The sequence below is a fragment of the Aythya ferina genome (assembly GCF_964211825.1).
Source record: "Aythya ferina genome assembly, chromosome: Z".
NCBI classification, from domain to species: Eukaryota; Metazoa; Chordata; class Aves; order Anseriformes; family Anatidae; genus Aythya; species Aythya ferina.
Window position 1 is genome coordinate 29,120,691 of NC_140299.1, and position 25,619 is coordinate 29,146,309.

General features: G+C 35.6%; 1 protein-coding gene across 5 annotated transcripts in view; it reads right to left on the reverse strand.

Annotated features, from left to right (window-relative positions):
- Nucleotides 1–342: 342 nt before the first annotated feature.
- The window catches only part of RFX3 (regulatory factor X3), a 128,583-nt gene continuing 103,306 nt past the window's right edge, over nt 343–25,619 (reverse strand). For all 5 annotated transcript variants that reach the window (XM_084504000.1, XM_084503999.1, XM_084503997.1 and 2 more), the window contains 10 exons: nt 24,711–24,832; nt 23,367–23,479; nt 22,498–22,613; nt 21,855–22,009; nt 19,688–19,785; nt 19,219–19,368; nt 12,789–12,997; nt 10,603–10,756; nt 8,236–8,278; nt 343–7,376 (listed from right to left, as the gene is read on the reverse strand). In XM_084504000.1, the coding sequence (XP_084360126.1) occupies nt 7,138–7,376; nt 8,236–8,278; nt 10,603–10,756; nt 12,789–12,997; nt 19,219–19,368; nt 19,688–19,785; nt 21,855–22,009; nt 22,498–22,613; nt 23,367–23,479; nt 24,711–24,832 (1,399 nt within the window). In that variant the 3' untranslated portion in view covers nt 343–7,137. The remainder of the gene's footprint in view (nt 7,377–8,235; nt 8,279–10,602; nt 10,757–12,788; nt 12,998–19,218; nt 19,369–19,687; nt 19,786–21,854; nt 22,010–22,497; nt 22,614–23,366; nt 23,480–24,710; nt 24,833–25,619) is intronic.

Sequence of the window (25,619 nt, forward strand, 5' to 3'; positions counted from 1 at the left end):
TTACAACAAATCCTTCAGAAGTAGTTTCTAGTTGCAATGAAAATTAACACCCAATTATTCCTGAAGGCCGCAGTCTGCAAGCCCCCTCACTGACAGCTGTTAACTAACTAAATCTGTAATGGGGAAGTATTGATGATATTTAAATTAGTAAGTATTTTACTATCTGTATTTACTGGGTAGATGGACAGTCTGAGACATGTTCTTACTTACTTTTGTTGCTGCTAAGTAAGTGTTTGCACTTTTATTTAGAATTCATAAGTAGAAATAATCTTCTCTCTCAAAATCTACAGTATTACAATCCAAAATAGCTGGCTATATAAAAACTGAAGCAATACAGTTATGTTTGTAACAAGAAAACAAATTTATTGATTTTAAAAGACAAGACACAATTTTGTTTTGAAAAACACAAAAAGCTAGCCTGAGTTCAAGTCTGAAATATTCAGAAAAATCCTACTGTCTTTAGTATGTTCCAGTCATTTTTTTAAACAACACACTAAAAGTTAATATATATTTTTATAATTATAAAAGTTCCCCAGTTATTGTACAGTACACAATACAAATTGCCCACAAACTATTATTTAGCTCCTGCCAGTTTTGAGAGGACATGATATACTAAAAGATTTAGCATTTCTCACAAAAATCACATCAGGAAATACGTATTTACAAAATCAAATACATTATACAAAAAAACCATCACGTTATTCTGTAAAGATGTCTTTTTTAAATAATTAAAAAGTATATTCAACTGTAGTCCAAAAACTGGAAAAGAACATTACATTATCTCACACATACAATCTACAAAAAGTTGCTTACCTCATTTACATAATATATTCAGTCAACTGGAAAATAAAAGTTTGAATATGTCCTAGTGTTATGATGTTTCTGTGCTGTGGGACTGAATAATGTAATCTGCCACTTACTAAGTGAAAATTTAAATGATGGCACTTTAAAAAAAAATACAGTATAAAATAAATGCAAGAATGGAAGTTTCCTAGAAGGTAAGAAAGCCCTGAGTGATGACAAAATTACTGATTGGTAGCTCTAGAATTAACCTAATTAAAGTTTACCACCTCAGGCACAATTTTCCAAGTTTTTGAAAGGCACTCGAAGTTTCTTTAACAGCCTCATTGGTTACTAACTGTAAATCCAAATTTTCAGTGAAGATGCATGGAGATGGGCAACTTGCTTTGGTACAAAGTGTTATTTTTTCTGACATTGTAAATTGGGTTACTTTAAGATGGATATAATGTTTAAATGCAAAGCAATCACATTAATATTGTATTGAAGGAAACTTTATTTGGGGAACCCTTTAGTACTCTTTGTGGAAAAAGCTCTTACTGACATCAGCAAGTCAAAAATAATTGAAACGAGTTCCTGGTTAATACCAATCCATGTGAGGTTGGCCCTCCAAAATTCCTGTGACAAGGACATTTATTGTTTCAGAGTAAAATTCATCCAGAACTGAAAACTCTTGTAAGACATTTGCACCTGAATCAAGAAAGTGCTTAAAAATATAGAAAAAAATATTTTTTTCTGATTTAGATGTGAGGCTCATTTGATGCTCATTGTCTTGTTCTGGGCCTTCTTTTCTAAAATAAATTTCACCCTTAATGAGCAATCTATAAGAACATTTCTTAGCAAATATTTAACTACTCAGGGCTTCCAATCCCAAATTGTTAATTTATTTTTTCAAAAGGAAAAGGAAAAAAAATCAGAAAAAAACGAGTTAAAATGATCATTTTCAAACTAAGGCATATTTTACTTCAAACAAACATTAGGCAGTCACTTTGTAAGTGGCTTTTACTATTTCTCAAGTTAAACTGGTAAATTAAACTCAGGTCTACTGGCACATAAAATCACTAGCAGCAATGATCAAGGCATGCAAACTCAGAAGCATTTACATTAAATTATGAATAAAAAAGTTGTTAAATTAAAACCCTTTGAGTATTGCATTTATGATAATTAATTCTGCATGAACTTGCATTAACTGACTAAAAATGTTTACAGCTTACTTGCATTATACTACTGACGTAATTGCATTAAATAACTTAAAAGGAGACCTTTGTTTTTGCCCTCAGCTAGACTTAAATAAGTACAGCTGCATTTAGTGTTTGCTGACTGATTGATACTGCAAGAAACCAGTAGAAAATGTACAGTACTCTCACTTAGTAAGGTGGCATTTCTCTCTTTAATTTCAAAGAATCTGTACTTGCTACTACACTTGTTCCCTTGTTCTTTCGAGCAGTATTTATAAGAACTAAGGGGCATTTTAACATGGCAAAAGGCTGGTGCAGTTTCTGGGTTGCTTTTAAAATTCTGACATACAATAAGGGCCATCCAAATTGTACCCCTATAGATGAAGCTGAAAAGAATACCTTCATCCTTCCAATAGTTATTATTGCAATGGCTGAATGTTAAAAGGAATATGAACATAATTGTGTTCTTGCTTATCAAAAAAGACTGCAGAAAATTTTAATGCAAACATATCAAATATTCTGTAAAATTTTTCTTCTTCACTAATCTTTCTTTTAATCCTAAAGATTCTCTTGTACAGTACCAGAGTATTCCAATACTAACCTACCTAAGGAGATTTTCAAAATAGGCTAAATATAATATATTTTCTAAACCTTCATCTTCTAAAGGCATCTTAAATCAGATATTTTAATGTCTGTAGAAACACATTTGATTTTCTTTATGTATTTCTACGATTATGAAAACAAGGGAGCTGAAGAACTGTTTTCCATTAGACAGTACACATCAATGGCAGTGAATATTTTGGCTAAACCTATTGAACCTCCTATCACAAAATCATTCCTATATAGTATGCAAGTATTTACTTTAGAAATTAAACAAACAAACAAAAAAATCTACCATGCTATCAGGTATTTCAAAGTATATGTTCAGTGACCTAACTAAATTATCTAAAAAGCTTTATTCTCATCATGTGACTTACAATGCTCAAAGGGTTAATGCAAGGCATTACATTAAATTAATTTTCTAATACTAGAACTAAGCACTGTGTGTTTATGCTCCTATTCCAGTTTTTTTTTTTTATTTGTTTGTCTTAGATCACCAAACAAATTAGCAGAGATAGTACAATTCCATTTACTGATTTGTTTTAAACCATACACACAGAGGTTGTCCCGTTAGAGAGACAAGGGCCCAATTTTCAGAAATTCATGCTGCTCTCTCAAATGAATGTTTTAAACTCTGAAATTACTGTTGCGGATAAGTACCAAAACATACTTACATTATTAATGAATATATTTTTCTTCCTCTTTTATGGAAGTGGATAATTTATGGCTAATGACTGTTACTTTTATTTTGTAAAACCATTCTGAATTAAATCGGATTGCAGTGCATCTCTAATAAGTTTTTCTAAACAGTGCAGATGTCAACAAGTGATACTGACAAAGATATCAGATCATGTCTCTTAGGGAAAAAAAGTGAAAAACAGAGGTGTTTTAGATATTTAAAAATACCTCGCTTTAAATTAAATTTGTATATAGACCTATACATTCCTGAATGACCATACACCAGAACATTATCTATTTTCTTATTTATGAACTAAAGGCTGTAATGCTGTAAGTCATCATTTTACAAGTAAATGATTTCAAATCTATTTTCCAATTTTTTATGGAAGTTTTATTTTAAAAGAAGGTGCTTATAGCATGCTACAGTACATGAGTAAAACACACACATAAAAAAAAATTTGAAAACATAAAAAAAGAAAAGCTTTAAAACTGATTTACCATGAGAAAGATGGAAATGTACCAAAAATTATCATAAATATAAAACTTTTGAAAATTGGGCCCTGTGCTTTGAAAAGGTAGTTCAACAATACCCATTCCCTCACACTGTTCACTGTGCCTTTTGTGCTAATGGAGAAAATGCCTGTAAATAATTATTTTCAATTCTATGTCAAGATCAGATAAAACACATAAATCGTTATCAGATCTAATAATGTCTATCCTGTAGATACATGCTACACTTCTCCAGAGCACTAGCCTTCAGAGCTGGTATGCCAATGCAACCACACGATACACATTATAAGATCTGGACTGAGGTATTCGTATCTCTGTCATATAATCATTACTAAAATTATTAAAGATAGTAGGAGTGTGCAAAATATTTTGCCTAAGTACGTTCAATTCAAATTTCAGTAAATGTAAAAACAAAACACAAGACTCCCAAACTTATAACTATACAAATTAGCTTACAGTAACTCAGTTCTTTTAAAAATATGATAAAAAGGTAGGGGAAAAGAGTGTTTAAAAACTCTACAGAATAATCAATTGATAAGAATAGGAATATAGATGCCATTCAGTTTTCTAAGTCTGGCATAGTTCTAATTTGCTTTGTTAACTGATTGTTATAGAAGCTATGAAATACATTGCAGCATTCCAGCTTTGTATTTGTCTTTCAGAATTTTTATTTTTTTGTTTGTGGGTTGGTTTTCTGTTTGGTTGTTGTTGTTGTTTTTGCACTTTGTGAACAGTGAACAACTGGATGGGAGTGGGGAGCTAAATAATTAAAGATACTCAGGTCCCACCTGTTTTAATGATCTAGATTTACCTATTACAATCATTCTCTTTTCTCAGCAACAACAAATACAATATTAAACCAATAAAAGACAATAATAGAAAAACATTATAGGTTTGTCAACACAAAAAATTAAAGAAGTACTACAGAATTAAAAAAAGTTGAAAATGAAAAAAAAAGTTTAATTATGTCACTTTATTTTAATTGTAAACATCTTATAATGCACAATGAAGGGGAGTAAATATTTATCACAGCTTAGTTTTAGCATTTTTGGTGAAGGGTACAGATGTGCCGATTTCCATGGAAAAATCAGGACACACTGAGCGATATAGGTGAGAACAAAATATATAACGAGATTCAGTGCATTTATGAGTTTAGAAGTAATGAATATAAGCCTCACTTTCACTTTTTACTGAGGCAAAAGCCTTCTACTGACATTAACTAGGAATTATACCTACACAGAATAAGCAGGATGGATTCACCTCCCCATTCCGTAAAGGAATTTAAATTGAATTTTGTACAACAATGTTAGGACGTTTCAGTTCACATGTAGCTGTCTTTGAAGCATATGTAATTTATAGCAACAAACCTGTTGCTGTAAGTACACTATTCATTTCATGTTATTCTCCCATTTGGTATATATTACTTTAAAGTCATTTTACAGACACAGTAGATAATCCAAAATAAATGAAATCCTAATTTTCTTACACAGTCTTTTGTATAAAGTTGATCTTTTTGTGCTCTCCTTTAGTTTTTGGCTTTGTTTCTTATTTAATTCCCTATTTTAGTGTAGCAAATTCACGTGTCCGCATAATGAAATGTTTAAGAAGAAAAATCTGATTGTTTAATGTCAATCAATATGGGCTATATAAACTGTCATTATGAGATTTAACCATTAAAATGTAAAATCAGGCTGATACCCCACAAAATATACATATTGAAAACATGCACTGCATTATGTACCTGCTCATTTATTTATTTTTACTTTTTAAAATTAAAAGTAGACAGGGGTCTAAAAAATATATAATCATGCTTGGGACTATGGTCAATCTATTTTGACATTTGAAGTTGGTATTAAAGCTAGTTTTGCCTTCTAAATTCCCAAGCAAATTTTATTTGTAATAAAGTGAAATCCAGCTAGAAATGAGAAAAAATAGGTTTATTGTCATTCTAAGAGGGATATTAAAATCATTTAATAATAAAAAATCATTTTCTTCTTTTGAAGGCTATGTAACCTGTCCTTACTTCTTAGGGAATTTGAAAATGACAGGCACACCTTGTTGAATTATTTTAAGAATTAAGAATAACAAAAAGTACTAAATCTTAGCTTCAGTTCTGTTTAAGGCACCATGTAATAGCCGAGGTACAATGATCCCTGATGTACATTCTTAAATGGCAATGGTCCATCTAGCCACCTATTCAAATTCTACACAATTGGGAATAAGTACAAGTGAGGTGTGCCAGTTACACTGCCTTATCTAATTTTTTTTTTTGTAAAAATTTAATTCCCCTTTAACAACAAGGAAATATTTTTGAAAGGAAAATGATGCAGGTTGCTACATTCCTTGCACTCTATAAATCATCTTCTCTAAGAGCAGCAGATTGAACCACTAATATGAAAAGACCTGGAATAGAAGAAAGTCATCCAAATGGAATGTTTTCCTGTATGTCCAGTTCAGCTTAAGTAGCATGTACACTTAAAAATTAACAATAATAATAAAGTCACTTGTTTTTCAGCTTCAGCTTCTAACAACTACAGTACCACTCAACAGCCAAATGCACCTGTTCAGTGGTGCCACATAAAGAATCAGTAGTCTTCAAAACAGAGGAACTGGTAAGGAAATAATATCTGGAACTGTTGATTTTAAAGGAACCTTGCATTGTTAATATAATGGTCAAATAATTAGGTACGTTTATTACGTACATATTATCACATTCTGTTATAACTCCATTATTTAAACTTGCTTCTTTCTTACAGAAAGAAACTAGAATATCTTCCCAATCCTCCAGCATTATTACAAAATTTCCCCCTGAATGCTCACAATTTTTTAAAAATAGTGTCTTTTAGTTGTCCAAGGAAAAGCACCTTTTATAACAAATTTGATGCATCTGCTGTCAAATAAGTATGCCTCCAGTGTAAATCAAAGAAAATAGTTCTTTTGATATTTCACAGAAGTGCATCTAATTAGAAACCTATGTATATGAAATCATTGTCATAACTAATAATTAACATTAATTTTTTTTAAAAAACTATGAAAAATTTTAAATTATTGTAAGAGGACAAAAACATTAACATCAAGCTTTGCAAAAATCTTCCTTGCATTTGATTCTAAGAAAACTCTTCATATTGAGTGGCCAATGTAAAATGATTCAGTTTACAAAAAAATCTTTGTTGTTTTTTCTTTTTTCTTTCTTTTTTTTTTTTTTAAACAGATCTGGCAAAATACATACATCCATTCCATTTAATAACCCCAATAAAATTATGTTCAGCACAGTTAAAATTTGACAACAGTCAACCTTCAGACTTTTTCTCTCTTTATTTTTTTTCATATTAAACCCAAAGGGCTAATGTAATGGTGGGGGGAAAGTTTCATATTAGACTGCAGTATATGTATTTCCAGTAGCACTGCATTGTCTGATAGTCTGAGTAGTTGCAACAATGTGCTCGTTATGAATTGGGTTCAGGAGGTTCTGCTGTACTCCACTCTCAAGCACAGGCTGCATGCAGCCCACCTGAAATGCCTGGTTTATCTCTGTTTTCTCCCTCTTGGCTTGTGGCTCACCATTTTCATCCATCTCTTCATCTATTTCACTTTCAACTTCACTGCCCTCATCTGCACAAACAAACAACCGTAAAAGTAGCACAAAGGAAAAAAAAAAGTAATACAAGGACTTTTGTTTTGCAAATAGTATTTGAAATACAAAGATGCAGGGAAGACTAGCAATCTCACAGAGTATAAACTGAAGAGTTAGAATTTTAATGGAAAACATTAATGATTATTTAAAATAGATTAACAGACTACCCCAGTTCTGATCACTTCAGTTACACACTATTCATATAGTAACAAGAAAGAGCAATTAGCAACCTCAAAATCAAACTCTAATTAACTTCATAATTGCAAAATACCTCTCATCTATAAAACTTGATAAACTTTTAAAAGAGTTGTTACTCTTACTTATAGATCGGGAAACTGAGGTGAAATGTGGTTATGACTTGACATCAAATTACACAACCAGTCAGTATAAAAATATATGTCAAAATATGGCATGAAGACCTTATAAAAACTCTTTTCTTCCTATCTTTTTCACTGACAAGTTATTTAGCAACTGTATGTAATCCTGACATCTTCACTTAGCAGTAATAAAGATACATGAGCATACTCTTGGCTTTCTTCCCATGGCTGTTCCCCTTCTCTGTCCTACCAGAAACAACTAAATGCTGGGTTAAAAATTGGAATGTTTCTTGTGTAAATAGTAAACATCTTTAAAATAAATTCTGATTAGGAAACATAACTAAAATATTGTAGTCATTATATGATGCAGTATCCATATATTAATGTATCCACAATACATATACACACATTTTAAAATCATAGTATGTATATGTATTTATGTATATGTATTTTTAAAATCTAAGAAGCTACTTTGCTCAGAGACTCTATACAGAATTACTGGACAGATTAAAATGCTTACCTTTATCCATATTTCCAGGGGACACAGCATTTAAATCACCAAACTGCAAAATAAACGGTAAAAAAAAATAGACACCATCTTATGCAAATATAAACTTAGAGCACCTGTGAAGGAGCAGGTCCATACTGGTTTGAGGCTAGCATATGAACACATAGTATTGACTGTAGCCACATCCATTACACATCGATTCATTTTTGATTCCATCCTGGGCTCATACTTTCTAAGATAACTGTCACTAAGTAAGCCCTCTTAAATTAAAATGGGTGATAATATAATTCTTTTTTAAGATACCTTCATCATGGCCTTTATCACCTGAACCGAATTACTTCTGTGTTGCATAAGGTCAGAAAATATACATATATCCATTTTGAATTGTTAATATTTTATCCAAAAGCTGTTTTTAAAATTTCCCAGAGAAGCTAGAATAAAAATGAAGTTACAAAAAAAAGCAGTTACAGCATTGCAGATTTACAAGGTAGATGAAGGCCACTGCTGAGAAAAGGTTTAGAATCTGTTAACTGTTCACTTATATCAAAAAGATACCTTTTCAAAGAAGTTGCTCACAAGCTAGACGCACAACCTTCCTTTTTTTTTTCTTTCCCTGAATCTTCTAACCTACTCTTTAATGAGATTGGCAAAGCAAAATGTCATGAATCAATCACAAATGAAAAGAGTATGTTATTCAGATAAATAATAAATTTCTAACAATAATTAATGATACCAGTCTTTTTCAGAAGTACAGTAAGGTAAGACAGTAATTTAAGGAATGCTAGTAGAATAAACTCCAGTAGCCATTCTTTCACATCATCATACCTATCATTATATTTTGGCTGTGTTCATTAAGTGTTCACACAACCACGCAACAGAAATGTATAACAAAACTCACCTAAGAGAAAAACCTTTAAACATGAGGTCATTTTTATTTGGCTGCAGTTAACTACAGCACTCCAAAGTACTTTTGCCAATACCTGTGTCCAAAGATGGGAGAAGGGGACAGGTGGAAAATGAGAATGTTTTTCTTAGCTGTAACACCAGTGTTTGTCAGACTACAGTCTTAGACTTCCTTGTTTTATTTCAATCATAGGAAAACAGTAAAAAGCATATACTTAATGAGAATTCACAACTTCTGTCTTGCCTGTTTCACCTCCAGAAGTTCTAGGTTACTTATTTCCCAGTAATATATCCATCTTCAATTTGCATAATTTTTTTTTAAGACTCTACACTACACCAAAAATGTATGTACAAATATATGATATCTATTAAGAAGAAAAGGATGTGTAAACAATATAGTTCTGTAGTATCTTTTTGCAAATATAAGGCAGAGATTAAGCAAATATAATATTGGTGGGTCACTAAGCAGAAATTTTATAATTTATTTTTTCTGAAACCTTATGCCATGTGGTTTGAAATTATTTGACAAATGAAGTAAGAAATCTCCAGTTTCTCTTGAAAGTATATCTGTTTATAGTATGGAGTGATACTATTTGTGTATCTTGAAGGAAGAATGACACCTGATGTTACATCCACACACAAAATATCTTGGAAGTAATCAGTAATCAATATTATACAATGACTCCCAAATTTAAAAATGTAACAAAGCTATCTCATTAAGCATTGAGTATATTTTTAAATATATCAATTTTCCAGCACTTTTAATATAAATTTATTTTGAAAAATCAAACATCTCACTCAAAAGGTTAGATAGATGAAGTACTGGAGCACAGAGGGATGAGATAAACTTTGCCTTGCAGATGCCACTGGTTCTCAAACACTGGTTCTCAACTGAGACTTTTGTGTTTTTTAAAGCTTATAATCTTTGAAACACAGATACGAAAATCAGCTGTGTCACAGACCTCTAAGCATGCTGGCACTGGTGACATGAATGTGAACAGTACCATACAGACCAAATTTCTGCAAGTGAGACACCCTTCTCAGGTCAGTGTGGGTAGTCAGCTCACTTGTGTTATCATTTGTGTTGAAATTTAAAACGTGTGTAAATACTTGTAAACAGATCCATGTAAGCAACAGGGTTTGGTTTTGCTTTTTATTTTTCACACATTCAGTTGTCAAAAACTGAAAAAATATTTTATGTTGAAAAACATTTCTCAAACTGTGCCCAAACTTAGGCACATGAATCTGTGTGCAGGTTTGTAAAGGAGTAAGCTTGTTAGCAAAGATTTGGATGTTAGAATTCAGTGTGATTTTAGAACTCTGAAAATCAACAAATTAGTAGATGTACTAATAACCCAATCTATTCTTACACTGCAGAACTTTCTGCAGCTCCACATAAATATTTAGAAAATTTGCAAAGATACATACTCAAATTCATCACTAAATCCATCAGTATAGTCTCTTACATGTTCTTACCTCTCCCATAACTGCAATAGGTGTCTCTCCTGTTGCCTGAGCAACACGATGTTCTACTAAGTAAAACATGTATTCATCATAAAGCAAGCGGATCAGATGAAAAGAGCCAAAGCTAGCAGCACTGCGCAAGGTTAAATCTCGAATCACCATGGAGCTATTCAAAAATAGAAAAAGATACATTTCTGTTATATGTTATAGTCATTTTAAGTTATCCATACACACATTTCACCTCAAAACCAACATTCCTAAAAGCAACATCATCCACAAATGTCTGATTTATGGTGTCTTCAGAAAGAAATGTCCAGGAAAAAGTATTTGCTTCTCTCCTTTTGCTGAAGGTATTGTTGGATACCACATTATATTAAGAAATAACTGGATTGTTTTGGTTTCCATTTTCTTTGTTTTCATATATGCGTAACTACCAATACTTAACTATGCGTAAAATCTAACCTGAAGGAATAAAATTGTTAAGAACACACACACAAAAAAAGAAACAAAAGTGTATGAAAACTGTTTCACTTTAAACAAGCTAACACTTAAATAATGTATGTTGAGCACACCGCCCCAGTACAAAGGTTTTCATTGTCAGAATTTTAAAACTTTGAAATTCAAAAACAGAAAGAAAAAAAATGAAAAAAAATATATATGATATTGATATCCTCAGCAACTAGCTGACAGTCATTTTCAAAGAACTAGGTTACTAGGTTTATTCTGCTAACTGTTCGTAGTGAGTTTATACAGCAAGGGTTTTGTAGCAGGAGGGCTGCAGGGGTGGCCTCTGTAAGAAGAATCCAGAAGCTGCCCCATGTGAGTTAAGAGCCAGTTCAAAAGGGACCCACTGCTGGCCAGAGCTGAGCCAATAAGTGATGTTGATTGCACCTCTGGGAGGTGCAGATTTAGGAAAGGAAAAAAAAAACTGCTGTACAACAGCAGCTGGGAGAGTGACGAGTGAGAAGCAGCCTTGTAGTCCCCAGGTGAGTGCAGCAGGAGGGCAGGAGGTGCTCTAGGCAGGCAGCAGCAGTTCCCCTGGAGCCTGTGGAGAGCAGGCTGTCCCCCTGCAGCCCATGGGTCCCACATGGAGCAGATCTCCACGCTGCAGCCCCGCCATGGGTGGAGAAGCCCCCAGTGGAGCAGGTGGATGTGGCCTGGAGGAGGCTGCGGCCCATGGAGAGCCCCCGCAGGAGCAGGCCCCGGGCCAGAGCTGCAGCCCATGGAGAGGAGCCCACGCAGGACCAAGGGGTCTGGGGGGAGCTGCCGCCCACCTGTGGGGGACCTGTGCTGGAGCAGTTTGCTCCTGGGGGATGGATGGATGGACCCTTGAGATGGAGCCATGTGGGAGCAGTGCTTGGAGAGCTGCTGCCTGTGGGAAACCCATGCAGGATCAGGCTGGGAAGAATGGCATGGGAGGGAACCTATACTAGAGCAGGGGCAGATGGTGACTGTAAAGGAGTGGCAGAGACAAAGCTGCTGACCGCAGGCCACATTCCCCTGTGCTGCTCAGGGGGAGGAAGTGGGAGAGGGTGGATGGGGGGAAGATGTTTTTTGTTTTTCTTTTTCTCAGTGCTCTACCTTGTTAGTAATAGACAATAAATTTTCTTGATCTCCTTATACTGAGTACATGTATGTTTTGCCTGTGACAATACTTGCTGAGTGATCTCCCTGTCCTTATGTCAACCCCTGAGCCCTTTTCATCGTATTTTCTCCCATTTCCCTTTGAGGTGTGTGAGTGAGAGAGCAGTTGTGCTTTAGCTCAGCTTCGCAGCTGGGTAAAACCACCACACTGTTTCAATAAGCAACTAACACAGAACGCTTGTCTTAATGAGCTCTCCATACATTAAAAAAAAATTTTGTCTTCCTTACCTAATAAACATAGATACCAGTGTTTCAATGAATAATATTAAAAATAGTGACCTAATAATTGTATAGTTATTCAACCTAAAGATTTCACACGATCTTTCTAACTCATAACAAAATTCTACCTGCATTCTTTTTCACATGGACTTTAAAAGAATATCACGTAAGTTCCTGCCAAGTTACAAGTGTCCCTGAATTTGATGTGAACAATATATATATATATATTTTAATAATTTTTTCATGACTTAGTGAGTCAGTAGGATGTTACATCTGTCAACAATTCAGCAAATAAGAGAATACTTAAAATGTTTTAGATTTCTAATAAATACTACCTGTAGAAAGACCACTTTAACAGAAATTGCCGTGCTGCTTTAGGAAAGCTGGGTCTTCCTTCATATGGTTTCAGTGCTTGCATCATTACATTATCAAGCCAGGCAGCCCACTGCTCCAGAGTGCTTTGCTGTTGAAGAGTCATTTTGAAATCTGTTTCTAGCCTCTGAACCATGTTGTCATCACACTGGCACACCCAGGAAGCCTGCTCCTGTTATAGCAAATGGCAACTCTTGAATTAACAATACATAAACCAAAGCAGAGAATGAAATTCATTCTTAAAGGTTAAGCAATTCAGTGGATTAAAAGGACAAAAAATGCTTATGACACAAACTCATAGTTTTTATTTTTATATATGTCACAGTTTTGTTGAAAGACAGTGGGTGGGGAAAATACAACATGTAAAAGAAAACATCAAGTATGTTGTAGTTTTCTGCGTTAATCTTCAAAAAAAGACATCTCTCACTTTCCTCGTTCATAATTTTATTACTGAAATATTTGGGAATTGCCAGTTTTTGCTGGGACTGCAGGCATGCCAATCAGAAAGAATAGTTAAATTGGAGTTTCATGTAATAAACTCCCATTAAAATAAAAATAATAATAATTTAAAATTGAAAAAAAAATAAAAAGAAATCAAGTGCTAGGTTCCTTTAGTTATGACAAAGTTAAGCCTAAAGACAATTTCAGTTATATTGTCTTATAAAAGAATGCTTTGTATATAAACAAGGATTGCTTTGTTTGCTGACTATAGGCAGCAATAGGTTACACATTACCTAAAGTATAAAGTAAACTGCAAGCAAATGGAGAAACGTACCCTGAAGGCAATAATGAACAATTTAATTTAGTCAGTGTTATCAAGTTTAAATGAGGCTAACAGGACACTTCAGAAACTAAGACATAACAAATGGAGACTCACTGAAGCCATGCTCTTAAACTATAGCAATCGTGCCAAGTTAACACCTCAAAATTCACAGACTGTGTCTATGTTATGTTATTACCATAATTAATATATTGCATTTTTGGTCAAGTACACTACCCACACCAACTCTTGCATGTAGATATCAATGATGCTGTAACAAGAAGTCTGAAGTCGATCACAAGAGATTTAAAGGCCCTTGGAAAATCACAAAAGGACTCAGGAGCACAGGCAATGTTTTCCTCAATCCTCCCAGTAATGAGAGACATGAAAAGAAATAGATGAGCCCAGGTCATCAGTGCCTGGCTCCAAGACTGGTGCCCTAACCAGAACTGTGGGTTTTATAATCACAGAGGAGTCTTTGAGACACAAGATTTGCTGGGGCCTGACAAGATCCACTGTCTCAATGAGGGAAATGATTCTTGGCTCATAACCTGGCTATACCGATTGAGAAAGCTTTTAAAATAGGATCGATCACTAGGATCACTGGACTCAAGTCAAGGGATGCACTGGAGGGTTCAAAGGCACATCTGAAATGCTCATTTAGAAATGGACACTGAGGAATAAATTGGACAAACTGGAAGCTTTGGTCCCTTCCCAAGTTATCATATCACTGCCTTGTAGGAGGTGTGACAATACGTGACTGTATTGGCAGCAATGATCATGGAACAGTGAACTTCAAAAGTTTTGGTGTAGTGAGAAAAAAGGTCAGCAGAATTGCCATCCTGGATTTTAAGAAAGCAAACTTAGAGCTACTTATTTTATGAGCTACTTAGGGAGCTAGTGGTGTCTCCTGGAAATCTGCTTTAGAGGGTTCCGAATCATAGAAACATAGAATGGCTTGAGTTGGAAGGGACCTTAAAGATCATCTAGTTCCAACAACCCTGCCATGGGCAGGGACACACAACTAGACCAGGTTGCTCAAAGCCCCATCCAGCCTGGCCTTGAGCACTTCCAGGAATGGGACATCCACAGCTTCTCTCAGCAACCTGTGCGAGTGCCTCATCACTCTCAGGGGAAAGAATTTCTCCCTTATATCTAATCTAAATCTGTCTCTTTTGGTTTAAAGCCATTACTCTTTGTCCTACCACTACACTCCGCGATAAAGTGTCCCTCTCCAGCTTTCCTGTAGGCCCCCTGTATGTATTGGAAGGCCACTATAAGGTCTCCCCTTCTTTTCTCTAGGCTGAGCAACCATGGCTCCCTCAGCGTGTTTTCACAGGAGAGGTGCCCTACCACCCTGATCATCCTCATGGCCCTCCTCTGGACTCATTCTAATACTTCCATGTTCTTCTTGTGCTGGGGGCCCCAGAGCTAAACAGAGCATTTCAGGTGGGGTCTCATGAGAACAGAGTAGTGGGGGAGAATCACCTCCCTCCACATGGTGACCACGTTTCTTTTCATGCAACCCAGGATAACAGTTGGCATTTTGGTCTTAACGCATGTATTCATGGCTCATGTCAAGCCTCTCATCAACCAACACCCCCAGGTGCTTCTCATAAGGGCTGCTTTCAATTCATTCTCTGCCCAGCCTGTAATTTGTGCTTGGGATTACCCTGGCCCAGATGCAGGACCTTGCTCTTGGCCTTGTTGAACCTCATGAGGATCGCACAGGCCCACTTCTTAAGCCCATCAAGGTCCCTCTGGATGGCATGTCTTCCCTGTAGCATGTCAACTGCACCACACAGTTTGTTGTCATTGACAAGAGAAGGCACTCAATCTCCAAGTCCATGTCACTGATAAAGATGTTAAATAGTTCTGGTCCCAGTACTGACCCATGAGGAACACCACTCATTACTGATCTCTACCTGGATCTTGAGCTGTTGGCTGCAACACTTTGTATGCAGACATCCTGCCAATTCCTTACCCACCCAATGTTCCATCCATCAAATCCACGTCTCTTCAGTTTCAAGACAAGGATATCATGCAGGACAGTGTAAAATGCTTTGCACAAGTTCAGGTAGATGATGTCAGCTGCTCTTCCCCTATCCACCAATTTTGTAACCACATCATAGAAAGCTACTAGATTTGTCAGTGATGACTGGCCCTTAGTGAAGCCATGTTGGCTGTCAACAATCACCTCCTTATTTTCCATGTGCCTTAGCACAGTTCCCAGGAGCATCTGCTCCATGATCTTGCCAGGCACAAAGGTAAGGCTGACTGGCCTGTAGTTTTCCAGGTCTTCTTTTTTTTTTTCCCCATTTTAAAAATGGAGGTTATGTTTCCCCTCTTCTAGTCAGTGGGAACTTCACTGGATTGCCATGAATTCTTAAATAAGATGGAAAGTGGCTTAGCAACTACATCTGCCAGTTCCCTTAAGACCCACAGATGTATCCTACAGGTCCCATGGTCTTGTGCATCTGGAGTTTCTTTAAATGGTCGCAAACCTGATTTTCTCCTACACTGGGTGATTGATCATTCTTCCAGTCTTTGCCTTTCCCTTCTGTGACCTGGGCTTTGTGTCTGGAGTTCTTGTGAATGAAGCCTCAAGCAAAAAAGTCATCAAATACCTCAGCCTTCTCCATATTCTGAGTGACCAGGTTTCCCATTTCCTTCAGGAAAGGGCCCACAGTTTTCCTCACCTTCCTTTTATCTCTGAGGTATATATGAAACTCCTTCTTGTTGCCCTCGATGTCCCTGTTTTAATTATTTCTAAAAGAGCTTTGGCTTTCCTAACCTGATACCTGGCTGCTTGGACAGTATTTCTGTATCCCTCTCAGACTATCTGTATTTGCGTCCACTCTCTCCAGGCATTCTTTTTCTATTAAAGTTTGGTCTGGAACTCCTTGTTCATCCATCCAGGCCTCCTGGTGTTTCTGCCTGACTTCCTCTTTGTTGGGATGCATCGCTCCTAAGTTTGGAGGAGGTGATCCTTGAATATTAACCAGCTTTCATGGGCTCCTCTTCCCTCCAGGGCTCTGTCCCATGGTACTCTAACAAGCAAAACACCAAAGTGGGCAAAGTCTGCTCTATCAAAGTCTATGATAACAAGCTTGCCGTGCTTCCTCCTTGCTGCCCTCTGAATTTAAAACTGCACCATTTCATGGATCACTGGAGCCAAGGCAGCCCTTGAGTTTTACATTCCCCACCAGATCATCCTTGGTGAGAATAAGATCCAGCACTGCACCTCTCCTTGTTGGCTCCTCTAACATTTGAAGAAGGAAGCTGTCATCAATGGATTCCAGGAACGATTGCCTACTAACTGCTCCAATATCTGTTGCTGTCCCTCCAACAGATATTGGAGCAGTTAAAATCCCCACTGAGAACCAAGGTTTGTGAATGTGAGGCTGCTTATTTCTGTCTATAGAGGGCCTCATCTGCTTGGTCTTCCTGATCAGGTGGCCTATAAAACACTCCCACTATAATGTCCCCTGCCCCTGCCCTCCCTGTAATCCTGACCCGTAAGCTCTCTGTCAGCTCCTCATCCATCCCCAGGCAGAGCTCCATGCACTCCGACTGCTCATTGACATAGAGGGCAATGCCCTCTTCTCACCTTCCCTGCCTGTCCTTCCTAAAGAGCCTCCATCCTTCCATCCTAACATGCCAGTAACCAACCCACCACGTCTCTGAAATACCACTGAGTTCACAACCCAGCAGGCGTGCATACATGGGACCCATATATAGGATCTTGGGCATGCATTTAGGGATCCACAAGAGCTGGTTACTTTTTAAGAACCACCTTTTAAAGGCCCCATTGTGTCACAAGTCAAGCAAGTGGGGAAGACTAGCTTGGCTGAACAGGGAACTCTCCTGGAAGTAGGGCAGAAAACGGTATGATCTCTGGAAACAGTCAGGCTTCACAGAGATTTACGAGCTGCAATTCACATCTGCAGAGAGAAAACAAGATAAGCTGAAGCTCGACTTGAGCTGAAGTTAAGTCAGTGTGATGTCGGACAACACAAAAGGCATTTTAAGTTCATCAACAACAAAAGGAGATCTAAGGAGAATATTGGACTGACTCTTGATGCAGACGGTCACCAAACAAGTTATGATAAGGAAAAGGCAGAGGAATGTAATGCCTCTTTTGCCTCAGTTTTGAATATTAATGATGGATCTTGGGCTACCTAGTCCTCAGAGCTCCGTCCTGTCAGTGCTTGAGAGGCATTTGGACAATGCCCCTGGGAATACGCTTTAACTTTTGGTTAGCCCTGAAGTGGTCATGCAGCTGGACTGGATGATCTTTGTAGGTACCTTTCTACTGAACTCTACTGAACTCTCTTATTCTATGATATTCTATTGTTATTTTGACAGAATGCTCTTTTTAGGTCTCTTCCAACTGAACTATTCTAATACTACCATTTATAGTTTATATTTATATATTGTTGTATAGTGTAAGTACATATGTTAAACATTATTCATTAAAAAGCGTATGTCAAAACCAAAAATAATAGAAATGTTGCTAGTAAACTGTTTTTTATTAAGAGTACGTAATAATATCTATTCACAAAGAAAAAATTCAAACATAGGACTACTAGTAACCTGGAATATTTCACTTTGCTGGGCAAAAGGAAAACAAACAAACAAACAAACAACCTTTTCCTCACAGGAGCAGAAATATTTGGGAAACCTTTTCTGAAGGTGCAATGAAATTATAAACTTACACTTTATAGCTAACTGGAAACCAGTACTAATCTAATCAGCTGCTCTGGAGATCTTGTGCACTTCAGCACAGACACTTAGATGAAGCATACTAATGGAATTGTCTTTGAATTAATGAAACAGTCTCTGCTAAAAACAATGCTGTGCATTTAATTACTTTTAGAGACATTCAAACACTGCTCTACTATCTTTGATGTAATCGTGAAGTATCATTTAAGCTATTACTAAGACATCATTCATGATACCCATTCTAAGAATGTACGTGTGACACATTTGCAAAGAATTTGGAAGAATACAAGCACTTGAAGACAGTAAATGTAAACAGACAATGCTTTTAAGTTTTCACTTTCACAGAATCACAGAATGGTTGAGGTAGCAAGGGACCTTTGGGGCTCATCTTGTCTAACCCCCCTGCAAAGCAGGATCACCTACAGCACATTGTGCAGGATGGCATCCAGGCAGGTTTTGAGTATCTCCAAAGAAGGAAACTCCACAACCTCCCTGGGCAACCTGTTCCAGTGCTCTGTCGCCCTTACGGTAAAGAAGTGCCCCTCTATATTAAGCTGGAACTTCCTTGTGTTTCAGTTTGTGCCTTTTATCTCTTGTCCTGTCACTGGGCACCACTAAAAAAAGTCCGGCCCCATCCTCTTTACAACCTGCCTTCAAATATTTGTACACATTGGTAAGATCCCCTCTCCATCTTCTCTTCTCCAAGCTGAACAGGCCCAGCTCTCTCAGCTCCGCTTTCCTAAAGTGTGACCTGGCATATTTGAAATAAATCAGTGCATATATGAATGAGCAAAACATTATCACTTCACTTTCTTAATAGAACAACGACAACTAACATGAAAGTTCAAAATCTTGGAGGAAATAAGACATTGTTTTTTCATAGCCTGTTATTTAAAGCTAAAATTTACCTGAACATTGGCAAAATCAACACGATTAAGATCATTGAGCATCTGGTTGATTTGAGAAGTATTTTGAAGAACAGCACGAGCTGCTTGAGCCAGGTGATTAAGAGATGTGTATCTTCGCAGAGTCTGGGCAAAGGCACTTACAGCGGCAACCTATGAAAAAATCCGTTTCTTTTTAAATATTGTACTCTCTATCTGCAGATCAATTCTTTAATTATTTACTTTAATTTTAATATTCCATATTAATGATCCCTGAAATGTGAATTATGTTAATGTAACATCAAATTCCTTTTAAGGAATTTAAGGAATTCCTTCCCTTTAATTCTTTTACAAAACTTAAGTTGTTTATTCTCCCATTTGACACAGTGCTGAATGTGAAATTTAGCATTAAAGTTAAAATGCTATTTCTTTTAGATAATACTGCCCACTGGGTTTGCCATTGCAAGAATAACGCTGCAATAATTTTGTCTACCTTGGTTTGTATCATCCTCTGTGGAATATTGTTCATGGCATTTGAAAGCCAACCTTCAAGGCTTTTTGCAAAATTGCGAATGGCTTGGGTCAAGGCACCTGTACATTAAAGAATAAAAACGGAATGAAAAGAAATAAATGTACCTGTTTTGAAATGGTTTGCATCCTCAGCACTTATATAGCCAATATGCAGATCTGCTGCTTTTACTTTCAAAAGACAAATCCAATGTAGGTTCAAAATGCCTCATTCAGATATAGATTATGCAATAACGATTTTAGTTTTGGTTTAATAATCAGTTCTGACTTCCACATCTAATCTTTCAAGAAGTTGATGACCAAGCAGTATTGTTTTGGGCATTCTTATACAAGAACATCAATAATCACAGCATTTGTTTCTTGTCCACTGAAAATATCCATAACAAACATTCAGCTTTCCATTTCATCTAAGTACCTCTTCTAGAAGAAAGACTGGAAAAAATCCTATTATTCAAATACTGCAGTTTCCTCAAACAAGCTCAGTATAGCCAGAAATACTATCATGGTGCCATTCACTTCAGTTTTAAAGAACAAAATCCAACATGCAGTATTTAAGGATATCATCAATAAGCAAAACATGAAAGTGTGTTTTAGTGATAGAAGGTTAGATTATTCAAACAGGTGTGAAATCTGTGTGTATTTTTTTCCTTCACTACAGCATCCACAGAACTGCTGAGTGGGTGACAGAGATTTTGAGAGATATTGAAGCTCTTGAATGATCAGCAGTACTCAAAAGGTAACTTTTGTTTTTTCAAACATTTTAATGTAAGGAACTGCACCTGGAAAAAAAGAAAACCCTATCTCCTGAGTACTAAAAAACTAATTTTCTATTACCTACCACTAGCTTGTTGACATCACTGCATTTACTCAAACAGCTGAAAAGGAGACAAAAATAAAAACTACATCTTTCTAAAGGCTAATAGAGAATGAATGCAGCTTAAAAAAAAAAAAAAGACAAGTAAAATAAATAGAAAACTACATTTTCTTTCAAATGATTTTAGTTACATGTGAGAAGAAACTGTCCAAGTATAGATTCACTGGATTCTGTTTATATGGCTGAATACTTCCTGGTAGACTAAGAAATGAATGCTTGTCTTTTAGAAATGCTCTTTTTACCATGTGAGTTACTGATGATTCAAATTCTTTTGTATCATACTTAATTTACTGAAATCTTGTTTAGTTTTACTGACATGCATAAAGTCTATAAAACTTCTCATGCAGTACGTGCACATCTTCTGATGAACTGCTTGTCACTGGGTGTTTACAGCATGAAAAAAATAACTTTATTATCTGCAAAGCTACTTGAGGTCCTAGTTTTTAAAAACATATTAATCCAATTTTGTAAAGTGACTTGGTTGTTTCATGGAAAGGATATAACACTTAGGACTTAAAAGGATTATACTGTATTACTAACATGATTTTGTTTTAATATTTAACACAATACACATGAGATAATAATAAAGGTTTTATAAATGAGTTAACTTCTCTTTTTTTCTACCAAAAATAGCCATAAAAATACATTGCCGGAGCAATGATGGATTCTAGTAAAATTAGCTTTCAACAGAAAGATGCACTCCTTATAATGGTTAAATGGTCAGACTGTTACTGACTCTTTCTTGCAGGATATAAGAGAGAAAAAATACTGGGTCAGAATAATAAATTGGACTAAAAAATTCAGAGCTAATTCTTCATTGCCTTAACAGCCATTAAAGTTGATTTCAGCAGCGACTGATAAGGAGCAAAAGACTAAATGTCCAAAAATGAAATCACAAAGCTCACATACATTTTCTTCAGACATTAATTTGTAATGCTTAAACTAAAAGCTACTGAATTTAGTGGAAAGACTGATGGACAGTTCACATTGTCTCAGGGTCACAGTGTGTCTAAGCACCTTTCATGGGAACCTTGATCTTGAGAACTAGATCTTCCAACTGTTCTAAGATCCTTAGTTACTTTTAAAATATAAAGGCATGCATCCAGTCTCCTAACCAATAGAATTAGGGATAAATGATACGCAGTAGTTCTCTAACCCAGAAAATCATTTCTAAAACTTCCCCGCAAGCCACAGGACAACCACCACTACATATATACACGCACAAAAATCCTTATGAAATATTTTGTTTTCAACTTACTAGGAATAGGTCTAAGGACGTCAGGAATGAGAATCTCCACCAAAGCCTGGTACATCACATGATCACAGTTACACATCCATTTCAGAATAGACTCATTTTTGCACAGAGTAATCAGCTTTGCTTTTGGAAGTCGACTTTCTATTTCACTCAAATTGCTGGAGTGAACAAATGCAGCAAATGAATAAATGAAAATGCATTTGCAGAAGATAAAAAACAACAACTGGTGTTAAAATTATTATTTAATAAAGTTATAGATGGCTCAACTACAGTGAACAGAACTTTAGACCTTGTGTCACATGAAACTAGATTAGAAAAATGCTTTCATAGGACTGCTCTAGCCCATAAATTATGCAGAGGTATGAATGATCGTTTTGTCTTAAAAGAACTGGAAAAGATACTGTGAAAACACACCTTTACTGTAGTTGGCTAACCAGAATTAAAAATGGAAAACAAAAGTATTTCAGATCTGCAATCTGCCATAAAAACAGCTTTAATGAAAGTGAAAGAAAACGTACATTTAATTTGAAAAAACAGTATATGAAGGAAGATTACTACTCTGAAGGTAAAGCCAATAACGTTTTATATTATTATTATTATTTTACACTTCCATTAAGCAGTAAACAAAGACAAAATATCTTCTGACCTTGGTTCATTAATGGTAGTGCCATCAGGTGGAGTAGAGGGAGAATAGCGCCAGAAAGTTTGCCACAATTTTTCTATCAGGCTGAACTGAAGATTTACTACCACATCCAGTATTGCCTGAGAAAATAAAATGCAAATACTGTTTGTCTTCTACCCAGCTTCTCACTAATCCCAACTTCAACTAAAGGTATGGCTTTTTTTCCTTCAAAACGTAGTGGAGCATGTGCAAACTTTACATTTCTGAAGTAATAAATGTTTTAATATCTTTGATATCCATGTATTATCCAGTAGTATAAGCTGTTGTGCACTGACAGTAAGACCAAGTGCACATGCAAGGAAGCCTCCAGAAATGAATGCAGCCTACATAAACGCATCACAGGAATTCAAGCCCAAAAGATTGTTCACGCAAACATAAAGGAAACCTGCTATTTTATTCATTCAGATAGGTTTGAAAACACATTTGAAATAATTTTAAAATACATATTTTTATTCAATATGAAATGTGTTTTAAACTTCTCAATGTTTCTTTAATGTGAAAAAAGTGTTGTTTTTAAATGTAAATAAATAACTTTTTTTTTTTTTTTTTTACGTTTTCCTACTAAGGCAAAGATCTTCATGTACAGTGTGAAGTTTAGTTTCTCTAAAATTTTGAAATCAAATACAACTACTTTTCATTCTCCAGAAAATTTCATTTATATATTATTCCCTGTGAAGGGGACCTTCCAAACAATCATAGAATCATACAGAATCATATAGTGGTTAGGGTTGGAAGGGTCCTTAAAGATCATCTAGTTCCAACAACCCTGCCATGGGCAGGGACATGTCCCACTTGACCAAAGCCCCATTCAAAAATATATATATAGGAGATACCTCACAGTGCTCTCGATAAAGACTCTGCAGTGATTTGATGTCCTCAAAGGTAGTACCATCTGGTAGAGAAGATATTTCAACTTCTCCAAACTCTGGAAGTACTCGAGATGCATCTGTTTCCATGACAACATAATGAGAGAATACTATTGTGAACAGTGCCTATTACAGTATGATCAGGAAAAAATTAAAGATGATACAAAGAAATAAATGTCAAAAGGCCATAATGCTCAAAGTGAAAATTCTTTCATACTTGTTTTATGTTAATATTGTAAAGAAATTCAGACAGCATTTAAAAAAAAAAAAAAAAGAAAAAAAGAATGATTCTTAAAGATATAAAAGCCAGGTAAAGTACATACTACACCTAAATAGAAAAAGTTAAACCAAACATGCTCAGGATGTTACAGGATGAAGAAAAATATTTAAGTCAATGTATAAAAGATTAATTGTTGAATAGCTTTTGTCTTGTACAACTGTTGTAATTTCTACGTAGTCAGGCATGAAGTGTCTTAGTAGACTCAATAATGTATCTTTTGTTTGAAATGTGTGATTTCTGTATTTGTCACAAATATTTCCAAGAGAGAAGCTGATCTGAGGGAAAACTGCTGCACTAAAACACATCTGGAAAGGGCAATTCAAAGTATTTTAACAGCATCCTTGTGTACTCAATGATTTCCATAATAACAATACTAGGCCAACTGATTCAGTGCTTGAAAATCCTAACCACTTAAGTGCACAACAATCTGCAATAACATAGACAGTCTTTTTACATAAACAAATTTCTAAGTTACTATTTGTTTTCATTACTGAGAAATTTAAATGCTTAACTGGATCAATGAATGCACAATTTGCAGAGTTTTAAACATGAACCCTGAGGTTCTAGTTGCAACTGTTTCTCTTTCCACTTAAAACACTGAAGTACACTTTCAAAAGAGGGTGGTTAAACTATAACTGTAATATACCCCCCACACACATACACACATTATTAATCATCAAAATGCACTTTAACGACCATGCAAGGAACAATCGTTATCACAGGAATTTCAGTACACATGTCTACATATAACTGCACAGCAACTGTATTGTGATTTATACAATATTAAATATACCACACAAACACAGAATGTGCATATTTTTCCTTTTATACTTACATGATGCACATTAAATGTTACATAAAGCTCACAACAGAAAACATGTTATGTAGTTTAAGTACCTTTTTCTGCTGTTGTCAGTAAAAATTGTAAAGAGGACATTATAACTTTAGAAATAATTCCTGTACTTATGTGACTTGATATCTGCAGTGGAGGTCATCTTATTTATACAGCAGAATAAAACATGCTTTCATACCTAAAAACTGTTGATGATGTTGACTTTGGGCAATTACAGTTTGTTCAACAGACGTGCCTGTCTGTTGACCGCTTCCTGTGAAGCCATCTGCAACTCCATCCACTTTCTGCATAGGCTTATACCTACAAAAGTATCAAGTTTGAAATTAACCCTTTTGTTCACGTCTTCATAAATGAGCTCATACAGTCTATGTTCATTCTGATTTCTCCATCTCAAAATAAAATTTTGAGGAAAAGTAATAAAATAATGTATCAAAGTTTATTTACTTTGTAAATAACAGAAGAAACAGATTACTAAGGGAACCTAGAACATTACCAATGCATAACAGAATTCATGCAAGTGATATTACAGCACTAATACCAATTTATTCTTCAATGCCGCTTAGGAACAGCATACCTATAAGACCAGCTCATTTACACCAAAATAAATGAAATATTTCCCTTTCCAAATGGCACATCTTCCAAGGAATTAAGTATTATAAAACAAAGTTCTTGTTACCTTAAGAAAAACAGCATTACTATCTGAGGACAAAACTGAAAGATCTTGAAATGCAACAAACATATCTTATAAACATAGAAGGCCTGAGAAAGCTACTTGGAAAACTAAATCCTCCATTAGTCATATATCAGAATCTTTTATAAAGGATAAAAATCACAATTATTAAAATGGGAATGTTAGATTGGATGGTCAAGTGTTGTAAGACATCATTCTGGTAGGCATAAGATCCTGCCTGTGACTTGCATTAAAAAATAAGAATTTACTCTGTCCCAGTTCTTAATGGTACCATGTTGCATACTTTGCACTTCAAAACAGAATTGTAGCCAGCAGAGAAGGAAATAAGTGAAACCCCAAAGCTGAACAGGATGTGTTTTAACTACCACTCAAGCTTGAATTGCTGTGCAGACTGTT